Consider the following 19,489-nt stretch of genomic DNA (forward strand, 5'->3'; position numbering starts at 1 on the left):
CATATTCTTTCAGTTCAGAATACTTTCTAATTTCCCATTATTTCTCTGATCCATGGAAATATGTTATTCAGTTTCTGCTCTGGGGGAGTTTTCCAGTTATCTTTCAATTTATTAACGTGTATATAAATATTATGATCAGAGAACATTATCTGTATGACATGATTCCTTTTAAGTTAATTGAGACTGGATTTAGAGCACAGAATATAATGTCTCAGGAAATGTTCCAAGACATTTACCATGCGTTTACTCTTGGAAGGAACGTTTGGTCTGTAGGATATTACCTAAATGTCAGGTCAGGTTTGTTGATAGTGTTGTTGATGTCTTCTATATCTTTGCTGATTATCAGCCTACGTTTACTATTACTCAGAAAGAGGTGATGAAATATCCAAGTCTAATTTTGGGTTTTTCTATTTTCTCTTGCAGTTGTGTTTTTTGTCTCATATACTTTGAAGCTTTTATTAGGTGCAGAGACATTTAGAATTGTTATGTCCTCTTGCTAAATTAACCCCTTTATCATTACAAGCTGTACTTCTCCGCCTTTTTGCATACCTGGTAATTTTTTATGGTATGACAGACATTATAAATGTTATCTTACTGGGTGCTATTCAATTACTTGGAAGCATTTTGGTCTTTAATTTCAACTGTTTTAGATGGTGCCTAAGCAATGTTTAATCTAAGATGAAATTTATACCAGTACTGCAGTAAAAACCCTTCTGAATATTCTTCCTTATGCTCTAGGTTTTTCACCCCCAGTCCTGTGTAAAATTCCTGGGGTTCATTTCTTTATTCCCTTCCTGTGGCTCTTTCCCCTGCCTGGGGTAGTTTCCTCACACATATCCACTGATCAGTATTCAACTGAAAGTTCAAGGATGCCTGCAGATCTCCACTGTCCGCTCTGAATTTCTCTCTTCTCCAACACTCTGCCCTGGGAACTCTAGCCACCTGGATCCTGAACTACATCTTTTCTTTTTCTTTCTCTTCCTTCCTTCCTCTCTTTCTTTCTTTCTTTCTTTCTTTCTTTCTTTCTTTCTTTCTTTCTTTCTTTCTTTCTTTCTTTCTTTCTTTCTTTCTTCCTTTCCTTCTTTCCTTCTTTCCTTCTTTCTTTCTTTCTTTCTTTCTTTCTTTCTTTCTTTCTTTCTTTCTTTCTTTCTTCCTTCTCTTTCTTTCTTTCTTTCTTTCTTTCTTTCTTTCTTTCTTTCTTTCTTTCTTTCTTTCTTTCTTTCTTTCTTTCTTTTTCTTTTTTCTTTCCTTCCTTCCTTCTTTCTTTCTTTCCTTCTTTCTTTCTTTCTTTCTTTCACCAAAGTGAATCAGCTGTATTTATACATATATCCCCATATCCCTTCTCTCCCACCCTCCCTATCCTGGCTGTCTAAGTCATCATCCATCTTCAAGTTTATCTCCCTATGTTATGCAGCAACTTCCCTGAGCTGCATCTTTGCAACTCAAGATCACCGGGGTCTGCCAGGTTTCCCTTCCTGTGCTGTATCCTGGCTACTTTTTCTCAGGCTTTAGCCGGAACATTTGTAGGGTTCATCTCATTTGCTTCCTGAATTTCAGGGGTCACTATTTCTTTGTCCCATGATCATGAAAACTATTGCTCCATGCATTTTTGTATGGCTTTTTAGTTGTTTCATACATTTAGTTGTTGGAGGTTAATCTGATAACTGTTACTCCATCCTGGCTGGAAGTGGAAGTCAAGAGCTGGAAGTTTTACAAAGTGTGTTCTAGTGCATTTTTAATCATACCTGGTGAAACTTCTGTAGACTCAGCTTCCTCACAGACAGCCTCTCCACAGGAATGGCCGCATTGTCAGACTGTCCTTCTCAGCCCTGCCACTAGTGCCGCTGCCACACCTGGACAACCATGGTGAAAGTTACTTAGTGTGAGGTGTTCAGAATGACGGAAAAGATGGACCCATTTGGGGTTTTTGCCTCTACTGTTTTATTATGTGTTATATTTTGAGTTCTGCATTTCCATTCTACTTTAGTTATCTAGAGGTTTTAGTTTTTATTGTGTGGGAATTTCTGTATTTCAAAGACACAAATGTTTTGTTTAAAATAAAGTGTGAATGTTTGTATATGTAAAAATGTTTTTAATCACAAAAGTCAAAAGAAATGTAATAAGTAGAGCATGGCATTTCAAATTTTCACTTATGAGCATTCAATCAATTCATATATTTGAATTTTTCTTTGTTGCTTCATAGCTTCTATGGTATAAAGATTAATGTTTTGCATTTAAGTTAATTTTACTGCCTAATAAAGCCATGTTTATGATTTTAACGAAAGGAAATTCTTTAATTTTGTTTATGCATAATCAGATGTGCAGCTGCTATGACCAAAATTTATCTTAAAAAAAAAAAAAAATCCAGTCTTATAAAGGAACTGCCATTGTTTATTTTTAACAGGAAATCCAAAGCAAAAGAAAGTCTAAAACTCAGAATTTTTTTACATGTAACCATTGTTTTATTTTTATTGGAATACAGTTGATATTTAAAATTTTGTGTTAGTTTCTGCTGTACAGCAAAGTGAATCAGTTATACATATACATATACATATATCCACTCTTTTTAGATTCTTTTCCCACATAGTTCATTACAGAGTATTGAGAAGAGTTCCCTGTACTATACGGTAGGTCCTTATTAGTTATCTATCTTATATGCAGTAGTGTGTATGTATCAATCCTACTCTCCCAATTTAACCCCTCCCCTGTTTTTCCCCCAGTAACCGTAAATTTGTTTTCTACATCTGTGACTTTATTTCTGTTTTGTAAATAAGTTCATTTGTGCAGTATTTTTTAGATTCCACGTATAAGCGATATCACATATTTGTGTTTCTCTGTCTGACTTACTTCACTCAGTATGACAATCCCTAGGTCCATCCATGTTGTTGCAGATGACATTATTTCATTCTGTCTTATGGCTGAGTAATATTCCATTGTATATATGTACCATATCTTCTTTAACCATTCCTCTGTTGATGGACATTTAGGTTGCTCCCATATCTTGGCTATTGTAAATAGTGCTGTAATGAACATTCGGGTGCATGTGTCATTTTGAATTAATGGTTTTCTCCAGATATATGCTCAGGAATGGGATTGCAGGATCATATGGTAGCTCTATTTTTAGTTTTTTAGGGAACCTCCATACTGTTCTCCATAATGGTTGTAGCAGTTTACATTTCCACCAACAGTGTAGGAGGGCTCCTTTTTCTCCACCCCCTCTCCAGCATTTATGGTTTATAGGTTTTTTGATGGTGGCCATTCTGACTAGTGTGAGGTGATACCTCATTATAGTTTTGATTTGCATTTCTCTAATAACTAGTGATTTTGAGCATCTTTTCATGTGTATGTCTTCTTTGGAGAAATGCCTATTTGGATATTCCGCCCATTTTTTGATTGAGTTGTTTGTGTTTTTTGATATCGAGCTGTATGAGCTATTTGTATATTTTGGAGATTAATCCCTTGTCAGCTGTATTTTGTTTTGTTTATGGCTCCCTTTGCTGTCCAAAAGCTTTTAATTTTAATTAGGTCCCATTTATTTATTTTTGTTTTTATTTTTATTACTCTAAGAGGTGGGTTAAAAAAGATCTTGCTCCAATTTATGTCAAAGAGTGTTCTGCCTGTTTTCCTCTAAGAGTTTTATAGTATTGGGCCTTGCATTTAGGTCTTTAATCCATTTTGAGTTTATTTTTGTGTATAGTGTTAGGGAGTGTTGTAATTTCATTCTTTTACATGTAGCTGTCCAGTTTTCCCAACACCACTTATCGAAGAGGCTGTCTTTGCTCCATTGTATATCCTGGCCTCCTTTGTTGTAGATTAGGTGACCATAGGTGTGTGGGTTTATCTCTGGGCTTTCTATCCTGTTCCATTGATCTATATTTCTGTTTTGTGCCAGTACCATACTGTTTTGACTACTGTAGCTTTGTAGTATAGCCTAAAGTCAGGGAGCCTGATTCCTCCAGCTCTGTTTTTCAAAACCCAGATTTCTTAAAACCAGGAAATAAATATGTGATGTTTATGTGATAATTTATCTCTTGATATTTTGGCAGGTCAAACTTTAATTCTAATTTGTCATAATTTTCTGTTTACTTTTTTGCCCTCAAAAATCAGTATTACCTAATCTGTCTGTCAAATTGTGGAACAGTTTAATAGTGGAAGTAGATACAGCTATCAAAATATCATCATAGATTTCTTACAGAAAGCCGGTTTCTCATCCGTGAAGTTTCCTAAAAGCTGAAAGAAGGGTTTGGGTATTTTTGTTTTGTTTTGTTTTGTCACAGCGTAACAGATGTTATTTTTAAATTTTTCCATGGTATATAAGATAAATTATAATCTTTTATTTGAATTTTTTATTTATATGATGCTGTGCACATTTCTTATTTTGTGGTTTTATTCATAGATATCTAAATTTTCAGATGACTCTGCTTATCTTTCGGAGAACTGGTCCAGATGTATTTCAGTATTGTCACAAAGTCTACTTATTTCACACAACCTTTCTGATGTACTAGGTTTTAATTTTGCTTTACTTGAATCTAAAACAATTTGACATTTATAATACTCTCAGCCTGCTTTTTACATAGATGTGTCCAGTCTTATCATTTAGAGACAAAATTATTTGCAATAAATCAAGTCTGAATGTTGTTATAATCATACCTGTGTAGGGATGAATATCCTTACCTCAGTATTGTTCAATTCTAACTTATGTCCTGGCTTGACATCTTGTGTTAACTTTATTGCTGAGACAACAACACATTCTATTCCATTTCTGTGAACTGGAATATTAGATTTCCAAAAGATTCTGAAATAGTGAAATTTCCTCAGATTTTAATTTATTTGACTTGTTTTAGGGTTCACTAATGAAGACTGGCCTCCAGGAAAAATGCTTCTAATGAAGCAGTTTACATCCTGGTGATCCCAGGCCATTTCTTCTACAGCAAGAATACCATAGGTCCTAGGAGTCAACTCTGGACCCATAAGGACACTATATAGAATGCCTCATGAGGTTAAAGTGAAGGTGGAACAAGTACTTTTGAGAATAGAAGGGGCATTTTTGCTACTTATGCCCAGACGATAGGCATCAATTTGTTAGTCACCTTACTGAAGGCCTCAGTGGTTCAGATCTACAGCTTTTCAAAATTGATCTAGAGTTCTGATATAGAGAGCAAGGGATTTGCACCATTTTGAAAGCCCATTTATATTTTGAAATGATCATTGAATACAACTTAGGGAACTATTAAGAATATCTAGAAATATCATGCATATATACCTATATAAAATAGACATTAAATTTTATCTGTTTATTACTTTTTGCGCAATTTTTATTAATAATATCCACTGAAGTCATAACCAAATCTGATGTTGCCCCCAAATTCCTTGAGTTAAATAGATTGGAATGAATTTTGTTACTTTAGTCAAATAAAATTGTAATGAATTCTGTCCCTTGTTTAATTTTTTTTAATGAATGCCATTCTTTCGGTTGATTAAAGCAGTTTTTCCAGTGACTTTGTAAGTAGTCCAAATTGAATGGATTTTAAATAGTAATTAATTGCCCAGGAAGCAGAAGAACAAAGAGTGGTTAATACAGCTCCTAGGGATTTAAGGAAGAATAATTTCTGACAGTTACAGTGATGGAGATCTTCCTAGTACCCATAAATTGCTTTAACTTGAATTCTCTTGTGTTGATTTTATAGTTTTAACGTAATTGTATATTGTTTTCAAAAATATGTTGTGTCCATATTTCTGTAAAATTATGTATGTTCTATTTTTAAATGCCCAGTCATGTTGATTTCACAGAGATTTGGGGAAATTTATCCTAATGGGAATAATTACTGTGGGAGCTAAAAATAATAGACATGTCCTTCTTTTTCTTTCTTTTTTAAAAAAGCTGGACCTGTGATCTGCAGAATGCTGAGTTATCCCCCAACTCGCCGAGCTTTAATTGTGGGTTGTGGCCTACAAATGTTCCAACAGCTCTCAGGCATTAACACCATCATGTATGTATTTCTTTCTGGCTTTTTACTGAAAAAATTGTGAAGGAATTATTTTATATGAAAAAAAGACTAGGACTCTTGGTGATTTGTTTTTATTAAATGTGTAGAATTCTCCTTTTGGAAGATACTTACCCTCATAATTTTTTAAATCCTATCAAATTGTAGCTAGAAGGAAGTGACATTTTATTTGTTGTGATTATTGACTTTATTTGATTTCATACAATTTCTCTTTTATGCCACCCAGTACTTCCTTAAATTCTGAGCTACTGAATGTATTATTTTCATAAGCTATTTCTTGATTCATGTTAAAAAGTAAAACAAAAGGGAATCACCTAGCATTATTAGAGATTAATGGACACACAAATAACTAGTTTGTTTCCTTTTAGGCAGTTAGTTACAACGCAGTGTGATAAGAACAGTAATAGAGGTATGTTTTTTACAACCAGAGTACAGTGGACCAGGGTTGGAATGGGAGCAGAGAAGCAGGGAAGATAAAAGTTCCCTGTTTCTAGTTTTCAGACTAATTCCCAAAGTTGTATGTGTGTTGTGGGTGGAGCAGGGTGAATAGTGAGGGTTCTACCATGTTTGTTTCATTCATTCAATATTAAACTGATTTTTGATGGTCAATTTTGTGCTAGATACATAGCAGTGAATAGAGTAGACATGGTCCTTGGCCTTACAGAGCATACAGGCTGGTGAAGGAAACAACACGTTAAATAAACTCACAGTTTAATAGAGAATTTCAGATTGTCATAAGGGCTGTGTAGGACTATTCCAAGAGGAGACTTTTAAGATCCTAGGTGATAGAAGGTGGGTTGGAGGAAAGCTGTGATTTTTGCTGAGAATTTGTTTACTGGGTGAAAAGCTCCTGTGTCTTAGAAGCTTTCCCCCACTACTTATTGGTTAAAATTATTCACTAGCAGAATACAAATTATGTAAGATTAAACTTTACCTAGTAAACCATTGGTATTTGGGACTCTTGATATTTTCCTTTAAAATTACTTGGGTTATAATGAATTATTCAGTGGTAATTTGAGAAGAGGGAATTAGTTAAAATAATGGCTAGGGCCCAAGGACCCATTAGATTAAATTGATATTTGCTAAGATACTCCACCTTGAATACATACACACCCTTTGTGAATTTGACCTTAATGGTAATCCTTGTTAGACTTCAGCTTCCTGGACTACATTTTTAATACTGATTCTCTCCTCCTTCCCTCTAACATTTACTTTCATTTTTTCCTCACCTTTATCAGCTCTATTAAGGCCCATCTGTCGATCTAATGCCCAGCATTTCTGTTTCTGGATGTGGCACACCGTGACTTTTCTGAGGCACATCCACTGTCCATCAGTGTGGTGATGGTATGGAATTATAACAAGGCTACCACCAAGCTTTCAAATTATTCAATGCAGTAATAACCCTATGTGCAAATCTAGTTTATCAAGCTAATTTAAAATATGTCCTATTTCTGAAAGTCTTTTTTGTTTGTTCTATCCTTTTTTCGTATTTAAATTTGCATATGTTTAAAAGCATAGAAAGTGAATTTTTTGTTGTGCTTTTTTGTGTGTTCCTGTAAAACAGGGATTGCAAACAGGGCCAACCTAATTGGTGGGTGACTAATGCCAGTGTGTTCCTAGTTGAAATGACTGTCATATAGTCCATTTGTGATATCTAATGTAAAATGTGCTCATTCAGGTTTTCAAATTTTAATAAAGCATTTATTTCTCCAAATCCTCCATCTTTTCATAGTGAGATCGAGTGATTTGATGTGCTTTATCACAAAATGCATATGATACAGGTAATGTCTTCAACACTGCTCTTGCTTGCAGTTCAGTATTAATCCTGAAAAGTAGGAAGGGTAAACTAAGGTAAATGATGGTTAAATATAGATTGTGTTTACCTGAGGCAGAACTGAAGAAATTAACATGACTTTAATATCAGGAGGTTAGAAGAGTAGACTCTTAATGATATGATACTTGTGTTAAGTAACTGTTGATTATTCGTAGCATGTTACTTCAGACATTCATATTTTAGGCCCATAAAGCAGTATAAATCAACTTCTTTAAAATAGACTGTACTACTTTCATTATTTGGATGGAAAGTGACCTGGGACTCTCTTATAATGTGTTTTCTTCTACTTCACGTAGTCTGTATTCATGTGTGTACATGTATGTTTGTTTCTTTATCCATTATTCTTTTTTCCTGTTGTTCTTATGATACAGTAAATACTATTATAGTTTCTATTTCTTCTAGTTTAAAATAATCTCTTAATTTCAGCCTAATAGTTTACTTTTTGTTGCTTTTACTAGAAAATATCTACATCTTTTCTTATTTTAAAAATGTTATTTAATTCAGAGTTCTATTTTTATGAATATTTCTTTATGTATGTTTCATTACTCTTTTTCTTTCTAGCTTCTTCCCTTTCAAGTGGGAAATGAAGTAGGCAGTGCTCTTTTATATTCACAGCCCAAACTTAATATTCTGTAGAAGTTGAAATGTTTTTATAAAATTTATCTTTCACCTCCAAGTTTCTGTGAACCTGAAATGTGAGGTATTTTGAATTCTGTTTTTTACCAAGAAGAGTTGTTAGAAAGATCTTATGGAAAAATATTGAAAGATAAATCATCCTTACAATTATATTATATAATCTTACCATGTTTAGTTTTCTCTTTTCTCCCTCATAGGATCTTTATTTCTGTCTCCATGAATTATTTAATATTCTATCTAAGTTAAGGAGATAGATTTACTTCTTGAAATATTTAGTTTTTTCATTCCCTACCATGAAAAAAAAAATATATATGTTGTGAGTGTATCTAAGTATCTTTTATTTGTATATAACTCATGTTTATATCCTAACCCATACCTTATCATCCTCCTCTATCCTATCGTCCATAGGACTTCTAAGATCTTAAGACCGTTACATACTTCAGACACTGTATTTAACTTCTGGAAGAGGCAGTTTTCTAATATGACTCTAATCACAATAATTTCAAACATGAAGTTGAATAGATTATTCTCTATTCATAAGCTAGAAAGAACAGAGCAAATGGAGTTCTGTTTTCCTGATATAGTCCTGCTATATTATTGCACTACCTCACAGACCAATAAAGTATTTCCACATGTGTCAAAATAAAAGGGAAGGTAGTGACAGATGAAGACAATGATTAATGTGAAGACAACTCACGAAATTCTCATGTGATCTATTCTAAACCCTAGTTATAATGTCAATAGTTTTCTACTTTCTGAATAAGAATTTTTATTTTATTAATACATGGATCCTTTCCACAACCAAAATGTATATGGGTGAGTAATTAGGTGGGCAGGGAGGGAGAGAGAGAGGAAACGAAGAGAAAGAGAGAAAGAAAAAGAAAGAGAACAACTGGTTCCATCTGGGTTTGATAGCATCTTGCTTCTTTTGAGGAACTTAAAATAAGCTATATTTTGATATGTCTTGATAAACATAAAATCAGTCCATCTTGGGCAGGTGGAAGGTATCAGATTTTTACCTGGGAAGACTGAGTGGTTCAAGGGCTCATTTTAAGGTTACACAGAAAATCCGCAGTAAAGAGGAGAAGGAAATCCAGAATTTTCAGCTTTTTATGTCAGCTTCAGTTAAAAGGGATTGTGGGTGTAGAAACTTCTTTTGGACACTGTATACCAGTTCTCTATTTTTAAGCTATTCTTCTTTTAGATTAATGCTCCCAGATTCATCTCTTCTTACTCTTCCCTTTTTTACTAACTTTAAGTAGGGATGGGAAATTGGCAATTATGTTGGGTGAACAGGTCATTCTTCATAACTGCTTTACCTTAATCCTCAGTGGATCAGTTCTTCTATTGTATTTACAAGAGATAATAGAAGGCTTTGGAAAATATGCCTTTACAATAATGATCTTAATAGCTATCATTTATTGAGCATTAATACCAGGTACTACTCTAGCATGTATTAACGCAATAAATATTAACATGAAAGGAAAAATAGGACGAAACTCTTAGCCTCTCTAGTGATGTAATTATTTATTATTGTCATGATAAAAAAAACGTTTACTGTTTTATATATATAACACTACAAAATATTTTCACAGACACGATCTCTCTTGTTCTTTATAAAAATCCTGTTTGAGTAGGCAGGGCAGTTCTGTTTATTCTCAAGCTAAGGCAGCAAAGGCTTAATTAGTTAAAGTAACTTGTCCACTGTCACACAAAAAGTTTTAGAGCTGAGGATAGAACCCTGATTTTCTGATTCTAGGTCACCTGGGCTACCCTTTAGTTGTAGAACACCTGAAATGCTCAGGGCTGGTATAAGTCAATAAATCAAAGTTAATGAAATTCAATGCCACCCAAGGATAAAAGTCCGAAACAACTGTGTGCTAATAAAACTGCATCCATTTCAAGAATCATAAAACTCATCAAACTATTTAATCTGCTGGTACCCAGTTGAGGACTTTGCTTTATACTCTGATCTAGAGTTCTTGGATAGACCAACCTGATGGTATGATATTTGTTAATCATATTTAATTAATTTAATTCCATAAGTGCAGTATTTCTGAATCTCTTCCATTCTCGTATTTTATCCCCAACAAGCTCTCCTAGTATGAAAAATTACCATGCAATCAGGAAACATGGTACAACAAGCAGGCCAGATGGTGGTAAATGTAGAGAAACATAAAGGTGACAGGAAATAAGAAGAAAACAATTAGGATTTACTCTCTTTCATGTTGTAAGTTGGAAACAGAGGTGATATTTTACTCCCTCTGAGGTCCTCAGAAGGTCCTGACTGTGAGGACCTTCTCATGTGAGCTGTCTCCTCTCTCTGCTTCCTCAGTAGGGCTCAGAACATAATCCAAAAAGCTATTGAAAGGTAATATGCTTATCTCATTGGAATGTTTCAAGACGAGTGTATTTTAGTCATTTGTGTTCATTGGATGAAAGTCATTGAATGAATGAGAAAATATTAAGTTTCATGGTTTACTCTTTTGAAAGGTGAGTTTAGTGCTGGGAAGAGTATTGACCCAGGAATCAGGATAATTAGTTTCAAGATCTGTCTCCACTGTGGAACTTTGGGCATGCCAGGTAATTGCCTTCATTCTAATTACCTGTAAAGTGAAGTAGAGGGACTTTAGTGTACATTTGAATGAGGAAAAATGGAGTTTCAAGTGAAAGTGGAAGCTCAAACATTTGTGTTTGAAATACATTAAAGCTTTCTTGAGTGAAAAGTTATCAGGAGATTGATTTTAGTCTAACAAGAGAAATGTAAGCAATAAAATAGGAGTTTCACAAGAAATGGTGAAAATATATTTTCTTGAATATTATAATCTTTTGGTTTTTTTGTATAATTCAAAAATAATTTTGTCCTGTAACAGGAATCTTAAAATTACATCTGCTAAAGTGTTCATTTATTTATCCTTCAACCAGTATTTACTGTATTGTTGATAGAGCTTCAAATATTTTCAAAGTAAAATTTTTGTCTTTGAGAAGTCTATATTCTACCTAAGCAGTTAGACCAAGTAATTATAATGCAGTATTATTTAAAAAAACAAATTAATATGCTATATGAACACAGAAAAATGAGTGACTAATTCTACCTGGAGAATGAAGAGGGCACATGCAAACAATTTTTTGTTATTTAAAAATTTTTCTTCATATGGAGTCATTTTGAGGGCGGAAACATGGTACATCAAATATTAACACAACCTATGATGTTAAATCTGAGTTTAAATCGAAACCCACCACGCTTGCTAACTGTGTAAAATCCGCAGGCTTCTTAACTTCTCAGAGCCTCAGTGATCTGATACCTCCTGTGGTTCTTGTGGTGATTAAATGAGATACCCTATATGGTCCAGGCCCAAGGGGGGAACTGAGACCATGTTAACTTCCCTTCTGCTCACTGTGTATTGCAGCTTAGAAATTCCAGAGCATTTGTGGAAAACAGGATCATTCCATAGTGAATTCATCCTCTTTGGCCCAAACCCATCCATCAGTCCAGTGTTTGAAGCATCTTCTCTACACGTAAAATTGTTAACACGTAAAATTGTTATAATACCCCTTTTTTCATACTTGTCTCTAATTTTCAGAATATAGAAAGAAATCAAAATAGTATTTTTCTTCTAACTTATAAATGTGCTAGGAATGTTGTCTGCTTCAGTGTTAGATACATTCTTTTCCTCTCAAGTTTAAGTCAGGGAGAAAAAACCTCAGTGACTTTTTTTAAAATTAATTTTTATTGGAGTATAGTTGCTTTACAATGTTTTATTAGTTTCTGCTATACAGCAAAGTGAATCAGCATTATGTATACCTATATCCCCTTTCTTTTGGATTCCCTTCCCATTTAGGTCAGCACAGAGCACTGAGTAGAGTTCCCTGTGCTATATGGTAGGTTCTCATTAGTTATCGATTTTATACATAGTAGTGTGTATATGTCAGTCCCAATCTCCCATTTCATCCCATCCCTCTTGGCAGAAAACCAAGAGGTTTCCTCCCCCTCTTGGAAACCATAAATTTGTTTTCTACATCTGTGACTCTATTTCTCCTTTGTAAATAAGTTCATCTGTACCATTTTTCTAGATTCCACATATAAGTGAACCAGAAAAGACCTCAATGACTTTTGAACAATAAGAGCTAATAACGCCTCCTTAGGAAGTAGGGGATCTGTGACTAACTGTACCCTGGGTGGCATGACTTCTGGTTTATGTCAAAAGATAGTCAAATCTATTTGGCATGTTTTCTGAGTCAGATGTGAATTTAAGGTTCTGTGATGATTAATGGAAATTTATCTCCACTGGTTTGTAAAGTATTAGCAACTAAGATTTGGGTTCCCTAGGATGTCTTTGGTGATGTGAAAAAATATGGTTTCCTTGACTGCCCTTTTTCTGACTCATATGTTTTGCTGAAAGGTAGGTAGAAGAAATGGGGATGCTGTTAATAAGTTGAAATAACAGCATGAAATCCAGGATTGTGCCCCAGGAAATAGGCCTGCTGTGTCCCTAAAGCAGAAGCTTGCCCCCCAAATCATATGTGAGTTTGAGAGTAACCAGTCCAGTTAGTTCCAGATAGACTGTTACAAAATTGTAGAAATGTTCCTTCTTTAAACAAACAGGTGGAAGGCACTCCTCCAGGGACTAGATATACACAATATGACATACCCCATCCCCAGGGAACTTTGGTCTTTTCCCCTTATCTTTAAAAGGATATACTGTTGCCTGTCTTGAAAGGTTGCTTTGAAGATGAAATGATGTATGAAATGTCTGCCACACAGGAGGTGCTCAGAGGATGTTGGAGAGTTTGGTTCTCCTCTTCCCACACTCACATTTGTTATCCTGTCAATATGTCAGGTATCTGCGATGTCCTCACTTGGCCAGTGTTCTTCTTAAAAATTTTCCCATATTGGCACATCATAGCATTTCCTCTTGAGTCTCCTTCATGACTTTTTCTTTTCAGTTTACACTTTAACGCTGGTGCTCCCCAGGCCTTGGCTTGCAACTCTGCTGGGAGATTTTGTTTCAATGACCAACTACATGGGAGAGATGGCCTAGCCTACATTTCCAGATCAGAACTCCTCTGAGATGCACAGTCAAATCCACCTGCTGGGCATTTTTCTTTGTATATCCTACTCTACCAGTCTCTACGTGCACAAAACTGAATCTATATTGTTTCTCGCTGGTTCTACCCCTCCTCCTTTTATCCCCATCTCAGTGAAGGGTATGACTAGTGGGTACCCAAGACTAGTTGGGGGAGCCAAGACAACCAAATCCCACCAACTGCAATTTCCTTTAATTTTCCTCCCTTAACATCTCTTATATCCTTCCTATTCTCTTCATTTTCATTATCTGTCCAAGTTTAGGCTGTACTTTAGTTAGGATTCATTGTATTTGCAAGTATTTGAATTTTATTCAAACCTAACTTCAGAAAAATAAGGGCAGTTTACAATAAGGGCACAGGGACTGAAGTCAAGAAATACAGCTGGACCTGCCAGGGAGCTGTCAATGAAAAAAATTAATCAGTAGTCAGTCTAAGAAAGAAATGGAAAATCTTATTCGAGCTGACCTGAGGATTATAACCTGGGAGACAGTCTCTCACAGAGCTCAGAGATCTGTTCTGAAGAGGTAAAGTGGGAGGCGAGTGTATACACGATTTTGGTGAAGGGGGTACATGCAACCAACACACCTCTGGGTAGAAGGTCACTGCTGGTCACTAGGAATAGACACCTTAGTTAGTGGTTTTAGTGCTTTAATGGGTATCGAAAGACACAAGAATCAGGTTCATAAAAATTTCTCCTGAAAATATCTCACTATCTGAGGGGCAGTTCTGTGACTTTTACCTCATCCTGATCTTTGCCCGGAATTCCTTTCAGGGTATGTTGTAGGTCAGAGCAACTGCAGTGATTAATGACTTGATTCTTGTAGAACTGAATGGTAAGCAACATTCTTTATTTTACAGTCCCTTCCCTTTCACTCTTAATTTTACCAAGGTTTGGGAGGCATTTTGTGACTAATTTGTCCCAGAGTGCTAGGAATTCTCATTCCCAGATCAGGCAAGGATTTCATTGGTAGGCCACTCCATGTGCTATTACTGGACTAAGCCCTATTACCAGTAGCCAAAGCCTCTGGACCACCTGCTTTACTAGTCTGTTATGGTCCAGGAAATGGTTCCCTCTCATTACTTCTTCCCATATCTAGAGGTAGTGTTATCAATACAGTCATTGACCTTATAGAACTATATATTTGATCAGTCATTTCAAATTACCTAATCATTAATTTTATCTGAAGCTCAGTCACACATTTGGTGATGCAAGAAACAGTAATCTTATAAAAGAGGCAGAATAGAACTAATATAGCTAGTAGGTCATAAGCAAGTATTTAAGCTAAGAACTTCCATTAGGTTTAGGTTTGGCCCAGTATCTACCCAGGTTGTCTGACCAGTCTGTTCTGCACCAATTGCTATCTTTAAGGGAAATGATAAAACAACATTGGACATACATAAAGTTCACCAAAGATGTCTACACCTACAAGGCAAATAGTGGGTCATTGTAACCCCCTAAAGGATTGAGAAAGCAGTGTTATCTTCTAAGGAGCTACATCACTGGTGCCAGAAGGAAAAAAAAATTGATCTTTATGGTTGAGTGGGTATTTCTCCTATTGGGGAGGTCTGGTTAAGGCATAATGTAGATGCACACTAGAAGGAAGGATGGAGGCCAAAATGGACAGAGAAAAATTTTACATTTAAATTTTTTTCTGTCTTGCTTTAAAATATGAATTTTTATTTCATCAGGGCTGAAACCAGAAGCTGGAGAGTCATTTGCTCAGCCTCTGTGTCCACGTGGTGGGGTGTTCTTGTTTCTCTCTGGCTGTATGCATCCTCTTCCTTCTTTCTCTTTGAGATCTTTCTCTGGTTTTGCTTATATGTGATCACAGTCTGCCATCATAACCTTGGATGCACGTCTAAGTTCAGGCATCCACGAAAGGTTAACTGGAATTGTCCCAATTTCTAAGAGAGGAAAATCAAAGTGAACCTCCCTTTGTGAGGGAGGATGTCAGGCCAGACAGCTGGTCAACACCGTAGGAGAAGATGCACAAAGCATTTTCCTGCCTTAAATCTCACCTCCCTCAGTTTATCCTTCTTATCTCTGCATGTGAACTTTCTGAAACAAAGTTAAATCTCATCCCATCTTAATTTAAAATTATTTAATGGTAACTACAGCGTTCAGCAGAGCTCAAAATCTAGAGCCGTTTGTGGCCTGACTTTTGTCCATCTCTGTGCTATCCGGTGTCTGACCACTGCTCACATGCTTTGCCTCCTGCTATATGGAATATCCTCTGCTTCAGGTGATGACTAATTGAAGCCTCAGGGCCTTTATACATACCATTCGCTCAGCTCAGGTCACATGCCGTCTCCCTACACCAAGGAGCTAATTTAGATGATCCTCCTTTAGGCTTCTACTCCTCTGAGTAGATACATGTTATAATAGTTATTGTGCTTTATTTAATGTTTATGCCTTATAAAACTGCAGATTTATTTTTTTATTTCCCCAGAAAAACTATACAAATAATAAAATTGTCCCCCTCAAAGTCCCTGGGGAGAGCCAGCTAGATTTTTGTTTCTGCTGATTGTTTTGTTTTTATCTTGTTCATTGCCAGGGTCATAGTATGGTGTTATACTGGATGTCTTTGTCTGACTGTGTGTTCTCCTTAACTAGTTTGCAGTTATGACCTCAGGGATACAAAAGCCATGATATTCAAGATTTGAGAACAGCATTTTTCAAAACCACTGCCAAATGAGTTTTTATCTTTAGAATTAGTGACAAGCTATAATGACATTTCTAATAATTTATAATATTGGTTAGATACTCTTTAGGTTTAGTTTGGGTTTCAACACTGAAGGCTCCATGAAAAAAAATTCTGAAGACAGCTCTTGGTTCCTTCTTAGGGCAACTGAAGAGAGATCCACGTGTGTGGTAGTTACTTCCTATGGCTGATAGAATTACAGGATTTCAAATGCTATTAAGCTGTTAGATGCAGAGACACATAGTCTAATGACATGTCATTCATGGCAGGGAGAAAAATGAACAGTATTCCCTGCTAGAACATCTTCATTTATTTTGATAAGATTATTTTATACTGGGAAGATTAAAATATACAGGACTAAATATAAAGTGCTCCTGTTTCCATTTCTGTAAAAACACACAGTACCAGAAAATATAAAATGTATAGAGTAGATTTAACTATGTGATTTTAACTTTAGTTTCCTGCGTAGAATTAACAGTCTCCTCCTGGATTCTTCTGGTGATCCTCTTCAGCTCCTTGAGGTTCTCCCCTCAGTCACTTGTCATAACCTTGTTTGAGAAATTTGATTCTGTACCTAAGACTATTTACAAGGACTAAATTTAGCCCCGAGACATGTTTTCTTTGGAAAGTGCAGAATTTTGCACTTGTTAAATTTCACACTAAAGTCCGGATTTCAAGGAGACTGCAGTCGCGTCTTGGAGCCTGTGTGTCCTTTCTGGTTCCCCACATTCCCTGCTACTCTCCGTGGCTGGGCACCATCAAGACGGTTGAGGTTGTGCCACCTGTCCTAAGGAATCACCATTCAATTAATATTCTACTTAGAACTTTCCCATATATGTCCTATTCGAGGCTGGATAAAGATGAGGGCAGATAATTAGATTGCTCCGATTTTAGGAATAGAAATATAGTCTAATCATTACAGCAAAGCTGTGGATATTTGTTAATGTTCAGTTTCAATTTTTACACCCAAGACCTTCACTTCACAGTAAAACTTTTTTTTTTTGAGGCTAAGTGGGTGAGACTACCATTTGCCAACACTTCACAATCACTTTTATCAACTAAGAGGGAGTGTGCTGTAGCTGACTTTGGAACCAGACAGATCTATCTAATAATGTTGTTAGAATTAAATGAGATACCATATTTGATGTACTCTAAGGTGACTCATTTATAGCAGCTCATTATTTATTACATTATTATTTTATTTGGTATCAGACAGATCTGAAGTCAAATTTTACCATGTTTCCTGACCAGTTGTGCTACCTTGAATGACTTACACAGACACTCCAAGTTTCAGCTTTCTTATTTACAAGAGGGATATAATCTACCTTCCAGGGTGGTTGTGTTTTCCCTCATTCTTACCCATCTCAGTGAGCAGTACTCCCATGTATCTAGTTGCTTAGGCCCAAAACCCAGGAATCATCATTGATTTTCTTTTCCTTTCACTCCCCAGTCCAAAACCATGATTTTCAAACTGTGCAGAGGCATGAGACACTCCTTACAGGAAGCAGAGGGGTGTTTTAAATGTGTGAGGGAAACACTACACGCTCAGATTACCGGTATTAAGTAGTTTTACCTTAATAAACGGAACCATTAGGTATTTCTTTTGGGTTAGAGGTGCTGAAAAAAATTACTCAGACATGAAGGGCTCCATGAAGCAAACAAGTTTGGGAACTTCAGCTATATGGTGTAGTTCAGCGGTCCCCAGTCTTTCTGACAACAGGGACCGGTTTCGTTGAAAATTTTTCCTCGGACTGGGCGAAGGATGGTTCAGGTGGTAATGTGAGTGACAGGGAGCGGCAGATGAAGCTCAGCTCGCTCACCTGCCACTCACTCCTGCTGTGTGGCCCAGTTCCTAACAGGCCACGGACGGGTACCAGTTTGTGGCCTGGGGGTTGGAGACCCCTGGTGTAGTGTATCTCCTTCCCCTTATCTTCATCTCCACTACTACCAGCCACACTAGCCACTATTGTCTCATTTACTGCAATAGTCAGTCTCCTAACTGGTTTTTCTGTTTCCATGTTTACCCTCCATAAACCATTCTCCACAGAGCAGCAAGAATTAAGATCTTCACTCTTCATTACCTGGAAACGTCTGGTAGCATTCCATCACACTTAAAGTCAGCCCAGCTCTTTACCATGGTCCTCTGACTCTGCCCTTCGGGCTCCCGTCTTGTTTACCATCCTCATCTCCTGCTGCTCACCTGGTCTCAATCACAGTGGCCTTTTTTCCTTTCATTTGTTTCTCAAACTCTCTAAGTTTGTTCCCACCTTAGAGACTTTGCGGTTGCTTTTCCTTCTGCCTGGAAAAATCTTCCTCTAGATTTTCCCTGTGGCTGGTTCCTGGTCACTTGTGTCAGTTTAAATGTCAACATCTCAGATAGACCTTGACCCTATCCAACCTCCTTTCTTCGCTGTTACATCTCTCCATTTATTTTCTTTATAGTATTTATCACTGCTTAAAATCATCCTCTTTGTTTACTTGTTTGTTAATATGCTTACGAGAGTAGAGCCCTTATCTGTCTTGTTCACCCTTAAATTTTGCTCGGCATACAGCAGACGCTCAGAAAATATTGGTGGCATTGGAAATGTGGACAAATGCTTGTTCTACTGCCATTCTTCAGAACCAAATGATGTCATTGATGATCATGTGCCCTTTGCTGTTTCTTTAAAGTCCTGTTGAAATTTTGAAAGATGGGGAACTAAGTTGCTTGGGGGGGTCCAAATGTTGGATCATTTATTTACTTTGCTTTAATAGTCAAGAAACGTAGTCATACTACACTCTACCTTTATCTGAAGTGCCTGACTTTTCCAAAACCTTAGTAAATTTATTAAATAACTGAGAAAAAATTCCTTTTCTATTTTCCTCTTTACCCAAATCTCTCTGAATTGGCAAACCTCATAGTTGGAGAAGTACTGGAGTAATATATAGTACAATCAAAATCACCCCTGTATATCCCTCATTCCGTTAAAACACAGAACTTTAAACAGCATGGAAGAAAGGTATTTATATAGCCTTTGGGTTTATCCCAAATGAATGAACTGGACTGCCAAATTGTATTGCACAGGGTCAGTTTGCAGTTCAGTGAGATGTATCTTTGCAACAATCAGTAAAAAGAATAACTTCATGAGTAACAAAATAAGGACTCCATGATTGGACCTCAATAAAACTATAATATAATAATATAGAATTATATACTGTAAATTAAATCTATAATAACATTTTTG

At 36.1% G+C, this 19,489-nt stretch overlaps 1 protein-coding gene across 2 annotated transcripts in view; it reads left to right on the forward strand.

The window, feature by feature from the left end:
* The window catches only part of SLC2A13 (solute carrier family 2 member 13), a 409,059-nt gene that overhangs the window by 187,063 nt on the left and 202,507 nt on the right, over positions 1-19,489 (forward strand). For both annotated transcript variants that reach the window (XM_057701928.1, XM_057701929.1), the window contains exon 4: positions 5,882-5,990. In XM_057701928.1, coding sequence (XP_057557911.1) covers positions 5,882-5,990 — 109 coding nt within the window. The remainder of the gene's footprint in view (positions 1-5,881; positions 5,991-19,489) is intronic.

Source organism: Hippopotamus amphibius, chromosome 12, assembly GCF_030028045.1.
Source record: "Hippopotamus amphibius kiboko isolate mHipAmp2 chromosome 12, mHipAmp2.hap2, whole genome shotgun sequence".
Taxonomy (NCBI): Eukaryota; Metazoa; Chordata; class Mammalia; order Artiodactyla; family Hippopotamidae; genus Hippopotamus; species Hippopotamus amphibius.